The 17,056-nt window shown below is 40.7% G+C and overlaps 1 protein-coding gene across 1 annotated transcript in view; it reads left to right on the top strand.

The window, feature by feature from the left end:
• Nucleotides 1-17,056, top strand: part of LOC139450948 (sterile alpha motif domain-containing protein 9-like) — a 46,840-nt gene that overhangs the window by 27,113 nt on the left and 2,671 nt on the right. Inside the window, exons 4-5 of the mRNA XM_071232772.1 lie at nucleotides 6,488-6,594; nucleotides 9,146-13,803. Of these exons, the coding sequence (XP_071088873.1) occupies nucleotides 6,488-6,594; nucleotides 9,146-13,803 (4,765 nt within the window). The remainder of the gene's footprint in view (nucleotides 1-6,487; nucleotides 6,595-9,145; nucleotides 13,804-17,056) is intronic.

The following is a 17,056-nucleotide window of genomic DNA, read 5'->3' as shown; positions in this document are numbered from 1 at the left end:
TTCAACACCTTTTTAACTGTAAAATTGGATACATTTAAACGTAAGTAGCATATAACCGTTGAAATTGAAAGGTCTACAAGAAGATGTATTTCTTGTAATAGAAGGTCCATAAGGGTATCTAGTATTTCGTTATGAAAAAATAGTTCTCTTGATATTCAATACTGGACATTTCCCCACACCCTAACTTTTTGTTTGTTTATGGTAAAAGTTAATAAGAGGAGGTTTGGTGGGGGACTAGAGGTATCTTTTCAGAGGGTGTTATTCTGGCATTACCCCCTATTTACTGGAGGATATTGGAAATGAATATAGACTGTCATGTTGTCTGACTACAGATAGGATTTGTTATCTTAACAATCACTGGGGGTTTCACATCAGAGGTGATTTTTACAATTGCCCAAATGATCCTGCTGAGTATTGGTGCTTAGTAATGTCAAATGGAACATTTTATTATTAGAGGAAATTGGTTGTGAATACTTAATACCATCTATACAGGATATCTTCAGGATTTTGAGCCCTTTCTTTCTCTGTGTGTAATTCTGATGGGAAGAAGTCACTCAACCAGTTCATGCATTCCATGGTAAACAAAGATCAGACTTGGTTAGAATCCGTGTTGATCAGCGACAACTTCCCACTGGTGACATTGTAGTGAACTTGTGAAGTGGTGATGCTTTTTTATATTCATATTATTATAATCTGTCAAACTGTACATACATGTGTGTGTGTTAAATCATAAAATTCAATATCATAATGAATGAACATTAGTTTATTGTATGGATTATACAAAGCTCTCACTAAGTATATGTTTTACATGCATGAAAGATGGGATTAAGGGAGAAAGGAAATATTTTCCTGAACGTTTCCAATAACTAGTGGAGGAAATTGGAAATGGCTGAACCTGTAGATAGCATCAAATCCGTGATGGATTTGACAGATCTCACAGGGTAACATTCAACAGGCTCATTACCTTGTGATCATGTTAACATTTTTTCTTAACAGTTTAGAAAAAGAGAAGATATTTGAAGTGAACTACATTGGAAAATGAGAGAAGAAATTTATAGTCAATGTTTTTATCATAAAAACTCTCTGTTCTGTAAACACCAGTTATTTTAGTACTTTCAAGAGGAATCCCAAACCTTCTCTTACCTGCTTACTCTGTTATGATATATAATGTCAAACTGAAAGCAAAAAAACCATTATTGTGCAACAAAGCATTTTCCATGGACTTGTTTATTTGTTATTTTGATATACATGTGTTTAGATTGATTAAAAAATATACAATATCAACTATAAATTTCTTCCATGTGTAAATGCGTGTAATTGACTTTATTAGTCTTCGGATGTTACGTCTAGTACACACAAACAGGACGGTTAGGCTATATAAGGAATGTAGCAGGCAGTGGATATGCCAGTTGGCTAACTTACTCTTGGTAATATCCGTTTTCTTTTAGCAAATAAGAAGATAGTTAGTAACAAAAATATACGATATACAACACACATTTGCACAACTATCACAAAACCATTCGACACTGACACCGCATCAAACCCCGCGGTAAACTGGACACAGTTATGTGCTAATCGATTAGATAACCCCTACCGACAGGGTGGGGATGGTGGTTCAAAGCCAAACAGACAACCCTGTCTGTTGTCTAATAAATGCTGGGCGGCGCCTTTGATCTTGCCTCTAACCCATCTTCCCAAGGCAAGAGAGTTAACTGACTTTAAAAGTCCAGTTTCCACCCTTGCCGAACTAGTCTGGAATTACTGGGCTCGATCGTAGCGCCACCAGTGGCTTTTACCTATTATGTCCCTTCTAAGCCTCCCTTAAGGACCAATCAGATTCCACCTCTCGTATCATTTGTGTTTGCTTCACACAAAATGGTTGCACCTGGTCAGGACGATCTGATCGATAATCAATATCTATATTGTGATAAAACATCGCGAAATGCATCAAATCACGTGAGCACCTTGATTAAAAACATGAGAAGATTTGAAAAATATCTGCTGACAATGAGTTGGTGGTGCACATGCTTTGCAAATCCTGCAATCGACCGAAATCTGCATGACAGTTTACGAACCGTATTTCAATTTCGGTGCGCGATTTTGATTGGACTATGCATAGACTTGTTAGTCCAGCCAAAATGTAACTCCATAATACCAGTCTAGTTCGGCAAGGGTGGAAACTGGACTTTTATAGCCAGTTAACTCTCTTGCCTCGGGAAGATGCCTCTAACCATGCATGAAGTAGGAGTAAACGATGATCAGGACGGCCTGGAAATAAACAAGATTCTTTCTTGTTGCATATCAAGGTACCAATTCATTGGTCATGGGGCTTTCTTATGTATATGTGCCCAGTGTATCCACAATTAACTAACTAGAATGTTTCATATCTACAAAAATGTATATGCGTCAGTGTGGTTTATCAACACATGTATAATGCTTATTCACGCTTGGAGTGCCAGACTGAAATTGAATACTATGATAGTGTCAGCAGGGATAATAGAGGCCATAAGACGTGGCATATGAAGATCATACATAAATATGTTTAAGTTACATAGGCAGCAGGCTAGATTATTTACAGCAATATAGTTCAAATATTGTGTTCAATAAAAGAAAATGTTGATTTTTAACACTCTAATTTTTGTACTATTAAACAAACTGTGGACTTTGAATATATTTTCGCTTATTGTAATAACATCAAGGTAAAAATCATATCTTTCTCTGAAATCCACGGGCATAGTTGCTGTCAAACATAAGAACGTAATCAGGGCGGCCAGCTTAGACTTGTCATGTGCCTTGAAGTGAGTTTAAACATGTCAAAAGCGATTGACCCTACAATATAGGGTCATTTACTCCAACGTTCTAACTGTCAATCGTCTTAACAGGACCATAACGTTTAATATATCGACGACCTGTCTCTATGTCTTAAGTTGTTAATCGGTAACTGCGGTCCAAATTTATCAACTTATTCATCTACTGTTGCAAACTTCACTGATTTGTTTACACAATAAAAATTCTAATTGATCATGCTCTACTGAGGCCTACTACACTACTGCAGGTCAAGCGCCTGTATAAGAAATATAAAAGCAGCCATGTTACATGCAGTCCCCAAAAGCTGGCAATTATTTCGCCGCAATATAACTGAAAAAATGCTGATGTGACATGACATTTAAACTTACCTACAGACGATTTTAGCACAATTATATCAAAGTTTTATTTACAATTTAAAAAACTGTAATAATATGAATATTAAAATTGATCATCACTTTTCAAGTTTACTAAAATGTCACCAGTTGGAAGATGTCACAGATAAACAAGGATTCTAACTTAGTTTGATCCGTCACAGGTTTATCCCCAATTTGCCAGCACAATACAGAGGATTAACAGTTACTGTGAGTGAGCATGGTTTTACGCCACTTTTAGCAGTGACTGTGTTTATACAAGCACAGAAGTCATGCCAAAACGCTCATAGTAGTTAGTGAGTAAACTCAACTGAGGATAAATTGTTTGATAGGCATTACATGTACTTAGAAGTTGACAGATGACAAGATAGACACAATTAATCCCCCACCCACTATATATATATATATTCTGTTCTATGTCCCTCTATGGCACTCCACAGGGCAGTATCCTCAGCCCCACCCTCTTCAATATAATGATAAACGATCTATTCGAGGGTCTATCCCCTAAAGTAAACACATCAAAATTCGCGGATGATGGAGCCATCTGGATCTGCACTAAAAGCATGAAAATGGCCAAAAATCTACTCCAAAAATCTCTTAATAAAATACAACAATGGGCTGACAAATGGGGCTTCTCCCTTAACTCAGAAAAAACAACAGGAATAGTATTCAAACATAAAAACATGAAACCCGCCTCCCCAATCCTCCAGCTAAACAATCAAACAATCAAATTTCAAAAACAAACCAAATTCTTAGGACTTATTTTCGATGAACATCTCACCTGGGATGCTCACATCCAAAACCTAACAACTAAATGCAGTAAAGACCTAAACACCCTAAGATGCCTAACTGGCTCTAACTGGGGAGCCTCCAAAGATACTCTCCTCTCTCTCTACATATCCCTAATTAGATCAAAACTAGACTACGGCTGCGCCATATACAACACCCTAAACAACTCTCTATCTAAAAAACTTGACTCAATACAATATCAGGCTCTCAAACTCATTACACGCACCCAACATGGCACCTCCTACACCTCACTTCAGGCCTTAACAGGAGAAATGCCACTTAGTCTACGCAGGGAACAGCTAAGCTTAAATTTCTGGGCCGCGTCCCAATCAAACCCTCTCATCCAAAACTTAATAAACCAAAACATCAGCCCTAAAAACCAAGCTCTAGCTCGTAAACACCCCTTACTTACCCCAATATCCCAAAGAATAACAAACTACCTAAATGAACACCAAATTAAAAATCTTAAACAAAACTGCAAACAATCAAATATCTTCACCCCTAAACTTAAAATACCCAAAATAGACACAACACTAGCTAGCCAAATAAATAAACAAACCGACCCAAACATAGCTAAAACTACCACACTAGCATACATACACAAAAATTGGCCAAATTGGTGTCACATTTACACGGACGGATCCTCAGATCCGACCTCCAAACACACGGGTTTCGGAGTCCATACCACACAACCAACTAAAACCACACAATCCTTCCGACTCCCAAATAACCAATCAATATTCACGGCAGAACTAATGGGCATGGCCTCAGCCCTCCACAATCAAGAATCCAAAAACCACCAAAAAATCCTAATACTTACTGACTCCCTAAGTGGACTACAAGCCCTACAAAACAAAAATACCAAAAACCGACCTAAATTAATAAATCAAATACTTAAAAGCTCCAACGACCTAACTAAGGCAGGCAAACAAATAACCTTCTTGTGGATACCCGCCCACGTAGGAATATACGGTAATGAAAACGCCGATAAAGCAGCTAAACTATCCCTCAAAATCCCAGAAATAAGCTTAAACTTACCCATCTCAAAATCAGAAATTAAAAGTGTAAACAAACAAAAAATCACACAAAAAATGGCATAACCTATATCTAAACTCAAATAGCCAAATCAAAAGAGTGCTCAGCAAACCACTAACCAAACCAAAAATTCTCCATCCATCAAAAAAAATCGACAGAGTAATCACTAAACTCCAAACAGGACACACCAACCTAAATAACCACCTAAAAAAAATTAAAAAACACACTACAGGTAACTGCCCACACTGCAAACAACCAGAAACCCCAGAACACGCACTCATCCACTGCACACACTACCTAACACATCGAACCGCATTACAAACCACCCTCAATCTAAACAAGGCTCTCACTCTAGAAGCAATACTAAACCCACAAAATAAACTAGAAAACTTCAAGGCCTTAGGCGTATTCTTAATCAAAACGGAACTAATAAAACGCATCTAAAAACACAATAACCTACCAAATCAAAATCACATAAACAAACAATCATCCACCATACCCAGCTCCCTTAGTTCTCCACCCCAACCCCATCGGCATCTATTCCAAATCTCAAAATTCCCAAATTCTATATAAGCAACCCCTAAAGCCCCCTCTTGGGTTGCACAGACCACCCTCACCCCTTTCGGAAACACATTAAATGGCCTGGCCGGGCCCGTGTGCGAAATACGCATCAGTCGGAAAGCGCACGTTAAATCTCCAAAGTAAGTAAGTAAGTAAGTAAGTCTATGTCCCTCATTAGTCTTGCTTGACAACGGTATAAGGATCTATACCAAAACGTCGCTTTTCCCAGTATTTAAGAAGTTGTTATCCATAAAAATTGCGTCTATCTTGTCAACCGAGGATTATACAAGTATCCATCACAACCTTTGAAAGCTAACATGTGAATAAACTCAGTTCACTGAAATTTAAATAATTAAGGCACTTGCAGTGACCAATTAACAATTTATGGCTGGCTGGCAGATATGTTAGAGGGGTAGAATTATTAACAATCATAACTACCGGGTATTGTTCGATATTTATGTACTTTCCTATATCACACACTATTTGCCCACCCAACCATCTCCACATGTTAGCTCTGACAAAAGAGAATGATGTGGCAGAAATAGACGTCTTTATGCACAGGATTACATGCGTGATCCAGTTGTTGGGTGCATGACAATGGTGATGCTTGGATGTGGTCAGGTGAATTGTTTTTAAAGCTGGAAATTTTGTTCAAGCACGTTTCCACATAGGATTGAAGAAAGAAAAATGCAGTGTGAGATGGAATAAGTAAAAAATTTCCAATTATGCAATTTCTAACTTTTTACAACCACACATGCTTGTTCCTAAGTGAATTTCGAATATTTGTGATGTATTGTTTACTTCATTCCTGCAGTACATGATCCCATGTCTGTGTATTTTAGCTGTGGTTTAAAGAGGTTACAGCTATCAGTTTTAATAACCTTACCGATCATATGTTGAAGTTTGATGCCTTATACAATCAGAACAAAGATTTTTAACTTGAAGTTCAAGAATGAATGTCAACATAAGAATCGTGGAGCAAAGAGTGACCAGGAAGCAGTTCAGACCACAAGTAAAGAAACACAGAATGGTAAGTATCCCTATAGATTCTGTACTCTCGTTACATTGACTGAAATATTTCGTTACTATCCTGATGAATGTCATCATCGTGTTTGTTTTTTTGACAGTTAAGCATTAAAATTGAAAGTACATCCTTTGTGAACCTGGAAAAACATTATTTTTTGAAGGTGAAGTGGCTCTCTTTTTGACATTTGAAACTGTTGAGCTGCTGTACTGTTGCACTTTATTCTAATGTAATGCATCTGAATATATAAAATGCCCCAACTCAATCAGAGCCCAAGAGGAAGACACATGCTTTGCCAGATGACTGTAACAGTAAAGATTTTATCTCTGTGAGATATTTTAGATTTTAGGTAAGGCATATTTTTGCTTAGTTTTATGGTGCGGTCATAAACAGATTTTGCAAAAGCAACTACAGTCCATTTGGCTTCAAACAAGAGCGATGAATTGCAAAATAATTCAAAATCGGGAATATTAAATGACAATACCTTACACAGCAATGAATACCCTGTTACAAGTTGACCTCTTGACAGGAGGTGAAATTTGGTTTAACGTCGCATACAAGACTATTGCACTGATATAGCGACATGCATGCACATGTGTGTTGACCTCTTGAACTGAAGGAGGAACAGAGCAAACATGCACTGAATGTGCCACATGACATTACGGAGAATGACAGCATAAGATGGGTCGTCTCATGATATTTTTAATCGCAATCTGACTCGCTTATGTCACAGCCCTCGTCAGAATTGCTTGTGTCACTTCTGATGGGCACAACTATAGGGAAAGTTATGAGACAGCTAACCTTGTAATTGTCAATCACATACACGGGTGAGGTGAGGTGAAAATGGGGTTAAACGTCGCGTCCAAGATTATTGCACTGATATAGCGGCGTGTGTGTGTGTGGCTGCTTGTACTAGTCCGGTGTCGATTTATAGTGCTAGCCCACTGAGATACCATGCTGCAGATTTAACATGAATGCCCAACTCAGACACAGTATACTGACTCCGAGCCGACCAAACCTTGTTTTAGCCCCTTAATGCCGAGCGCCAGACAGGGTAACAACAAGAACCATCTTTTAACGTTTTTTGGTATGACGCGGCCACGGATCAAACCCCGGACCTTCCGCTCTCCGGGCGGACGCTCTACCACTAGACCATGGAGGCGGTCCCCACATACACGCGCTCAGGTTTGTTGGATTTGATGTAGTGGTTTTGTATCCCTGGAAGGAAAGGTCATATTAATCCCTTGCAGCCATTTCTCCTTTAAGGCTTTAGACATCGGGGCCTTGCTGTCAGGATCCTGCATACTGTGTTATGGTGCATTGTCCATGACAATAAGGGACTTAGCAGGCAAACCAGGGACCAATTTATTTTTCACACACTCCAGAAATACCTTGCCATTATTTTTGTGTGGTAGTCCCTGTTGTTCTTGCCTCGAAAGACGAGGTCACAGTCTGGAGTAAACCCTGACCAGCACATCCAGCATGGAGAACAATAAGTCTTTCACCTATTCTTACAGTCTCCACTGGGTAGCCACTGACTGCTGGCTGTGTGAGAGGCATTTACCTACATCTCATCTTGGAAAACAGGCTCATATCCTTCTTCACGTTTCTGCTTGATGGTTCGAAGATAATGATTTCAGAGACAAAGGGTTCACATAACACAACCCTATTTTCGCCACTTATCTTTTTGTATCTGTATCCAAATGTATGCAAAAGCTGCCATAGCTTGTATTTTGTAACAATTAAATCATATTCAGTTTCAACATATTTTTTCAAGAGCCTTTAAAAGTGACATGTACTTATTTTCTGATGCAGTTTGATAATTGCAAGTCTAATTTATTAACCCTACATGGTTTTGATATATTCCCACCTGCTTTGACTGATTGCTAGAGTCCAGTCGAAGGACAACATTTTTCAGCTTCAGAAGCACTTCTGTCAAGTATTTATTAATGGCATATTGAAAGAATTCATACACCTTAAAAATCAACTGTTTCACATCAGCTGTGTAAATGCATCTCAGAGCTACAGATAAGCAGTGTATTGGCGCAAAATACCCCCCAAAAATATTCAAAACCCAATTACTTTCAATTAACTTGCATACAGAAGCGCATGCAAATGAAATTGAATTTAAATGCACACGTAAATACCCAATGAAACTTTTTCAGCATGTTTTCAAGATGGTTACTGTAACATTTGAGTGGAGGTGTATATCCCCAATCCACTCAGGTGCTACACCTGCCAAGCCTTTGGACATGGATCCAAGTCCTGTCATGCCTCTGCTGGTTGTTACCACTGCGGTGACAAGCAAGAGGCCACTGACTGCAGGAAGGATGTGAAGTGTTCAAACTGAGGTGAAAACCATGTGGCTTCTTCAAAATCCTGCCCTGTGTTGAAACGCGAGTCTAAAATCATGAAAATATAGGCTGAACAAAATATCTCATACCACGAAGCTCAGAAGAGTGTAATAGACAATTCCCAATTTTGAGTTATTTTGCAATTCATCATTCCCATTTGGAGCAAACTGGATTGTCCCATTGAAACCTCATGTCTGTTTCAGATAAATTGCCGGAAACCTGTCTTCTGCAAAATATGGACACTGAAGAATTATGCAGACATCTTGAACCATTGCTGGAAGAATATAATGTTGACATATCGCTGTTGAAGAGGTTCAAAGAAGAGGAGATAGATGGTCTTGTTTTCTCAAAAATGGAAGAGTCACACTTAAAAGAAAATTTTTGTGACATGTCCCTTGGCAAAAGAATGCGTTTGTTATTGGCTCGAGACAAGCTAGTAAAGACTTTTCAAAATAAAGGGATTGTACAAAACAGAGCTGATGATTACAGCATTGAAACGGAAGAAAGCCAACAAGATAAACCTTTGCCACTGAAAGGATATTTCCGAAGATTTGACACAGCAGTTGACGAAACAGACAGATACAAGAAAGGGAGCGAGTTGGAAATATCAGGGCTTTCACAGAACATGATCATCCCTATCAGGATGTGCATTGACATGAACAAAAGTGAATCAGATGTAATCACGACCATTGCAAGAGAAACAGTCTTGTTTTCTGATGCATGCCTTAATGACCGCACAAATGGCACACTGTATTTTGGTATCAGTCCCAGCAAGTCAGATAAAGGTTCAGGGCAAGTAGCTGGTATCCACATTAACAAGCAAAAGTGTGAAGAAGCTGTAAGATCAATGATTGCAGATGCTTTCTTTGAGGATCAACATGAAATAGTATTCCATGCTATACGATCCACCAAATTCATCCAGGTTGACAACAGTGAATCAAAGGGCACACCTCTCTATGTGATAGAAGTGGATGTAGTTCCAAATGCAATCTTGGTTAGAGATGAGGTTTTCTTTGTTAAAGGAACAGCACTTGGAGGATGCAAAAGAGAGGGGTTAGAAATGTATAGACATGTTAATGGGTCTCGGAAACAATTAAATGAAAAGGAAATACACAGTTACATGAAGGGAAAGCAGTTGTTGAGAGATCATCGATTAGAACAAGAGCGTCTCAGTTCTAAAGTTTCAAGTCAGCCTGACCTTAGAACACAGATTTTGAATCTGTATGCTGGAGGAAGTGAAGTGATTGAAGATGAAATTGAACCAATCTTGATGTTGAGTCCACTTGATATCTCTATGGACAAAGCCTTCATAAGGGAAACATTGTCATTCATCGAACATTTTGATGCCAAAGTAACATTTGACTTTGATCCAAACAGTGACAGCAAGGGTTTATATCATTATCTAGCTAATGATTGTGAGCAAGTCTTTGAATTACTCACCACAGACAATTTTGACAAAGAGAAGAAAGATTTCTCAGAGGAATTAATGGTAACACCTCATAATCGTTGGATTTTAAGCAATGGATACAGTGGCCTAGACAAACATCCCCTCAGTGCTTTTGACTGGAAGCAAATGAGACTTGACGGATTTAAGGAAGCTTTGAGGCTTTTCAAGATCCCAAAAAACAGAGCAATAGTCGTAATCTTTCTTTTTTCTCACAAGTATGAAGCACTTACTGAGGCATCTGCTGAAATTCTCATGGCATTTAAAGACCAATGGATGGTTATTGCTGAAAACAAGGACATTGCAAAGTCATGGAAGTCAGAAATGATTTCAAGACATGTTGCTTCGAAAGAAGCCTTAGAACAAAGATGTGTGTTGGGAATGCCGTGGAGACATGTAGATACAACTTTCAAGCAGCTCATACAACCAACACAAAAGTTTGACTGTGAAATACCAACGTCCACTGGAGCATTTTGTGTTCTTAAGAAGCGTGATTTGAATTGCATGACTGACTTGGAAATAGTCAGTAGGAACCTTCATGACAATGATGACAATTTGAAAGATCCTGATTCAAGGGAAAATATCAGGAAAAAGGCTGCTGATGCCTTTTATCATGGAGATCAAGTTAGTTGGTTGAATCTTTGGTTTAACCAGGACCATGTTTTGAAGAGGAAGCAACACAAAGTACTTAAAGAAAAGGTCAGAAATGCATTGGATTCACCTGGCTATGATGATGATGAGAAAGTTGGAGTTGTAAAATTGATGCATCATCCTGGAGCTGGTGGCACAACATCGGCAAAACAAATTTTATGGGACTTAAGATCAGAGTATAGATGCTGTGTTGTCATAAAAATTACTGACGATACAGCTGAACAGATCGTCAATTTGAGAAATTATGAAGACAAGAAGAAAAAGAGGCCCCCTCTGATACTACTTGACAGCATGGATGAAGAAAGCATGACATCTTTGCTTTTAAATCTTGAAAAATGTGCAAAGCTTGCTCTGCGAGAGGAAAATTATTTCCCAGTGTTCTGTGCAATTCTTCTTTGTGAAAAGAGTGTCAACCTTCCAACCTCGATAGTTGGAAATATAGTATTACTAAGACATGACCTTGATAGACAAGAGCTGGCATGGTTCGAAGCAAAGAATGAAAGCCTGAAAGATGAATTTAAGAAACATAAGACCACAAATCCAAATTTGTTGATGTCTTTCAATATTTTGCGGACTAATTTTGATAAGAACTACATTAAACAAAGAGTGGAAGACTTTATGCCAGGACTTGATGGGAAGGAGTTTATTGTCATAAAGTACCTTTCTTTGATCAATTCATACCATATTGACTTTCACATCATACCACTGTCATGTTTTGATCCTATCTTTGAAGGCTTTGTGCGAGATGACAGGTATATAAGGCCAACAGGCTGGGAGTCTAAAATGAGCACATCACTCAGGTTACTGGTGAACAAAACATCCAACCGAGGCATATGTGGGAGAGAGGCTCCAATTAGAATAACAAGTGCTCTTCTTGCAGAAGAGATATTGGGTTACATCCTCAGGACAACAGAAGAAACCAGAAGTGACATCTTTCTGGAGATGCTCTCATCTGTCATTTTTCAATGTGAAAATAGGAGTACTAAAAAACTTCTTTCTATTGTTGGCAATCTGGTTAAGAAGAGAAGAATGACAGGTGAAATACGATCCTCACTTTCTCCAATGATATTGGATATCTCCAGACTTGAAGGAAGTGAACAGGCATCAGCCGTCATGACTGAGGTTTTTCATCAGACCTGTGATGCAATGGTTGCCCAACAGATTGGAAGATTCTACATCATCAACAAAAATTGGTCAAAGGCAGAAGAATATGCAAGAAAAGCAACAAATCTTCTACCTTCTAATTCCTTTCTTTTGGACACCATAGGTCAAGTCTACAAGAGCAGAATGAGAGAAAGCTATGACACTGCTAGAACTACAAAGACAAAACTAAATATCAAGGATTCGAATGAGGTTTTGCAGTTTGCAAGTGAAGCTTTGAAAATATTCAGAAGGGAACAGCAACTTAGTGAAGCAGAGAAAACTCTTATTAATAACCATGGAGGATATATTAATGAATTAATCACTATCTTCTCACTGTGTGACACTGTGTCGATCTTTGAAATATTTCCTGGAATGGAAACATTCCATAGATTTCTGGTTGATGCAGACTTTGTTCCAGAAGAGTTTTCATCTTTGGACCTACAGTCAAGGAACATGCTCAAATCACTTGGTGATTCAGCATTTAAAACGATACGCAAACTTGAAGATGAGCTTGTTCAGACCAAAGGAGACTCAAGGGAAGCCTTTAACACTGACCGCTATTTGGACCGTGGCAAGTTAAATTATTACAAAGAAAAAGCATATGTCTTCTTTGGTGAGCACAGCAAGGTAGTTCCTAAATCACTTAGCAGCTCTGATGCCTGTGAGTACAGAAGACGATTTGTCAAAAGAATAGGATTGACTTCCCTTCATGGAGCACTGGACTTGACACATGCTGATGATCATGAAAACCTGGATGTGTCATGTATGTTTATGCTTGAAAATGTATCTTCTAGATGGTGCTCAACATTTGACTTGGTTACAATGTTGCATATTGTTCTGTCATGTCATGTTTGTGATCTCAGAAATACTGCAAACATTACTTATCAGAATATTCTAGACTGGAGTAAACAGCTGTACAACAGGAAACAGCCAGAGGATTCGCCATACCTCGAAACATATGTCTACCTTGTTCTGTTTCATCTGCCAACAGTTGCGAGGGTTTCAAATTTTGAATTGTGTTCAGAAGTTACACTACAGGATGCTTTGGAACAATGGAAACAAACCTTTTCCAAAAAATATCCTAAACATGATGATCAAAACAGACTTGGTGCAAAGAAGGGTACAACTTTATTCTTCCTTGGGAAAGGCATGGGGCTGTCTGAAATTGTATACCAAAAACATCTGTTAACTGATGGGGTGAAATATCATGACAATGGATTCTGGGAGTCTGCCTTAGCTAAGCAGAGATTTCAGCGGTTGGAAGGCTATCTTCTGTTTGGTGGAACTGAGGTTTTGGTACCACTGCAAACAGCAAGTGGTAACAAGTACAATATCACAATAGCTGCATCAAAACCAGTTAGGTCAAAGCGCATGTGGCAAAGTAAAATATATTTTGTCTTTGGATTTGGCTGGTCAGGACCAAAAGCGTATGACATACGGCTAGATGACCTAACTCAAGATTTAGATGAAACTGTGCCAACAGGTGCTTTGGCTCCACAACAAGTTTTCCCCCAAACACAGAATGAGTCAAGCACTCAACTAACTCTTTCAAAAATTGAAAATGATATCAAAGAGAAGGAGGAAAAACTTGAGTCATTGAAGATGAAAAAAAATGGATCAAAGGTAATCAAGTAATTTATGTTTTACCTTACCTGACGCTACACAATGCTTTAGCTCCCTACCTTATTCAAACAGACAGTACTGGACAGTTGAAACAGACTACAGCTTGTGCCTTGGCATCCACGAGTTGGCCCCTTGGTCCCTACTCCCTTACATTCTTCTCTGTCCGCCCAACGGACAGATGTGTATTTGAACTACTTGTTTCTACTTACCTTGTTTAGTCATCAAATTTTGTCTTCAGGTGGTGTTACCTCCATATATCCTTCCCCTGCTTGATATACCCGCTTGTTTGCGGTTTATACCTTGATAATTCAATTTTTCAGGTGTTTACAAGGTTGCGAGTTAATGTACTTTTTGCGATCTTCGCCACGTGTCGCCAAACTGTCACCATTATTCGCAAGACTGTTGCCAGCATTCGCAAGTTTGTTGACAGCTGTTGCCAGCTCCATCAGTCGACGTTTCAGTCCCCAGGACTCTTATTCGCCTACTGAGTGTGCTTCGTCATTTGGCGTCCAGGCACAGGGCGTCTGACGTCTGGAGTCCGCCATTACTTCTCCTTCTACAGCAAGTCGTTATTTTTCATCCGTCTCTGCTCTACGGCACCCTTCAGATAATGAGCAACATCTACTACCGAACTATGACGAAGCGTCTCCAGCCAAGTCTCTCACTTCTGCGGATATGCCGGCTTGGCTCGTGGATCATCTACCTTGTGCCTCACCTGCACAAGGCGCCTCCCCTCAGGTGGAACAGCCGGGTCTCGGAGAAGTTCTTCTTCCCTGGGACTAGTTGGTCGCTGATGTGACCAGATCATTAGACAGCGTCTTTACAGCCCTTCTGATTCAGCCATCAATTCAAGCCCCAAGATTCTGGAAGGAGCATTACCTGTTTCACTCTATGGACTTTGCCAACGTCTACCCTCCTTTGGCACTCATCAATGGCTAGATCACCAATGTTGCCAAGGAGGCCAAGATTTGGGGCGCTAATCAATAGCAATTTTGTCTCCTTAGTAACATGGAATGTCACCTCTCTTCACAGTTCTCTCAGTAGCGGAAGTCTTATGTTGGAAAGAGAACTAGTTTGAAGTCCCCTTCTTTTCATCCCAAACGCCAGTACCCCAGAAAAGACCAGATCTACAAACCTCACAGACGCTTTTCCGGCGGGGACCATAGGTGAAAGTAACTTTCATCTGGCGCCAGACAACTGACACCTCCCTCCGCCAGTTGTCCCTGTTCAGTCACCCCGAGTTGGAGAGAGACTTCAAACGTACTGGAGGAATTGGCAGCCTCCAGGATCCGGTCGTCACCCATGGATTCCACCTGCAGTTTTGGGCCATTCCTCCACACACTACCACCCCCTTGGAACCTCAACATTGGCTTCTCGATGTACCAGCTCTTCAGGCCAGCATTGAACTCCTGATAGCCAAGAATGCCGTGGATCTCCTGGACGCCGACTCCATCACTCAAGGGTTTTATTCTCCCGTCTTCCAAGTGCCCAAGAATGGTCGTCCAAACTGATGATAATCCACAATCTGGTGCTATTCAACCTCAACTATGCGCCTCCGCCACATTTCCAGATGATCTCTATCTGTTCTCTGCACCACCTACTACACCTGATAGACTGCCTCATCAGTCTGGATCTACAGGATGCTTCCATGTTCCCATTCATGCAGCGCATCGTCCCTTCGCTTTCCCTTCCTGGGCCATCACTTTCAGCCTAAAGTGCTCCCATTTGGCTTTTCCACGGGCTCTGTGGTTATTTCCACATAAAACCCATCCTATCGTTGCGTTCCTTCACTGTATGGGGATTTGGTTTGGAGTCTACCTCGATGACTGCATCCTTGGTCACGACATTCCTCAGACCCTGGTTCTTCAGCACGATTTCACCATTTGCTTCGCCATCGGTTGGATTGGATGAACAACTTGGAGAAGTCAGATCTCACTCGCCACCTCTCTTTTATAGGCTATGTCTTTCTGACAGACCAACCTTGATTCAGGTTCCTCCGGATCGGTTACTGCTCTCCAATCTGGGGTGAGGAGAACTCTCTCTCAACCTCTCAACCTCCCCAGTGGCAGGGCCTTCTCAGCCTGTTGACTTCATCTCAGCTTCAGCTTACGTCCAGGGGTCATCTGCAACTGTGTCCCTTTCAATGGTTTCTCCTTCCCTTTCTGTGCTCAGACCTGTCAGGTCATCTTCTTCCTCTGCCAATGGAATTACTCTCATTCCTGGAGTAGTGGCTAGTCCCTTCGAACGTCGAGTGATTCCTCAATGACAAGCTTCGAGGCCACCCACCATCTCTTCATGGACGCGTTTCTACAAGGATGAGGCATGGTCATGGCCAATCTCCCTGTCCAGGACCGATCGTCCGTGCCCATGGAGTGGATGCTCCACCCGGAGGCCTTCCGGTTCTTGTGCGATCTCCGGGGAACTCCAAACATCAATCTCTTCACCATGGTGAACAACCACCAACTGCCAGTGTTCATGTCTCCAGTCCCAGACCCAGCTGTTTGAGAGGTAGACGGCCTCACTCTGTCCTGGATCGACCTAAGCATGTACGCTTTTGCGCCCCTAGTTCTTCTCCCTCAGGTCATTCACAAAGCGGCCCAGACTTGTCCTCTGGATCTGCTTTAGGTTGCGCCTTACTGTCCAGCCCGGATTTGGTTTCCCAGGCTCTTTCATCTCGCTGGCAAACCCATATTACATCTCCGGGCATGGCCAAATCTCTTGATCAATCCTGACACACCAGACACCCACATCCAGACCCCAGAGGTTACAGACTGTATGTCTGGCGTGTCTCCAGAAATCGCTGAGCGGCTAAAGGTTTTCAGGTTGTTCTGCGGTGGCTGTCTCACAAGTTCATCATTCCTCCACTCATTCCTTTTGTGATGAAAAGTGGCGTTCATTCCAGGCTTTCTGCTTGTCCAGGCACATCGTTCCAGTGGAGGCCACCATTCCACAGGTGGCTGACTTTTTTTTTTCTTCGCCAGTTTTATCACCTGGCTGGTTCCACGATTGCGACCTATCTTGCTGTGCTCAATTATGTCCTGAAGATCGCTTGAGATTCCCAGCTATCATCGGTCCCTGCCCTCTTTGCCATGGTCCGAGGTTTTCGGCTGGAGGACCTGAGTAAGAAGTTCTGACCCCCAGCTTGGGATCTCCTGTTGTTTTGCAGGACTTACGCCAAGCTCCGTATGAGTCGCTTACGTCTGCCTCGTTTGAAGATCTCACATTTAACACTTGCTTTCTCCTGGCCCATGCA

Source organism: Haliotis cracherodii, unplaced genomic scaffold (genome assembly GCF_022045235.1).
Source record: "Haliotis cracherodii isolate W230 unplaced genomic scaffold, xgHalCrac1.p SCAF_8, whole genome shotgun sequence".
In the NCBI taxonomy this organism is placed as follows: Eukaryota; Metazoa; Mollusca; class Gastropoda; order Lepetellida; family Haliotidae; genus Haliotis; species Haliotis cracherodii.
The sequence above is the reverse complement of the archived record's forward strand: the minus strand, read 5'-3'. Positions and strand labels throughout refer to the sequence as shown.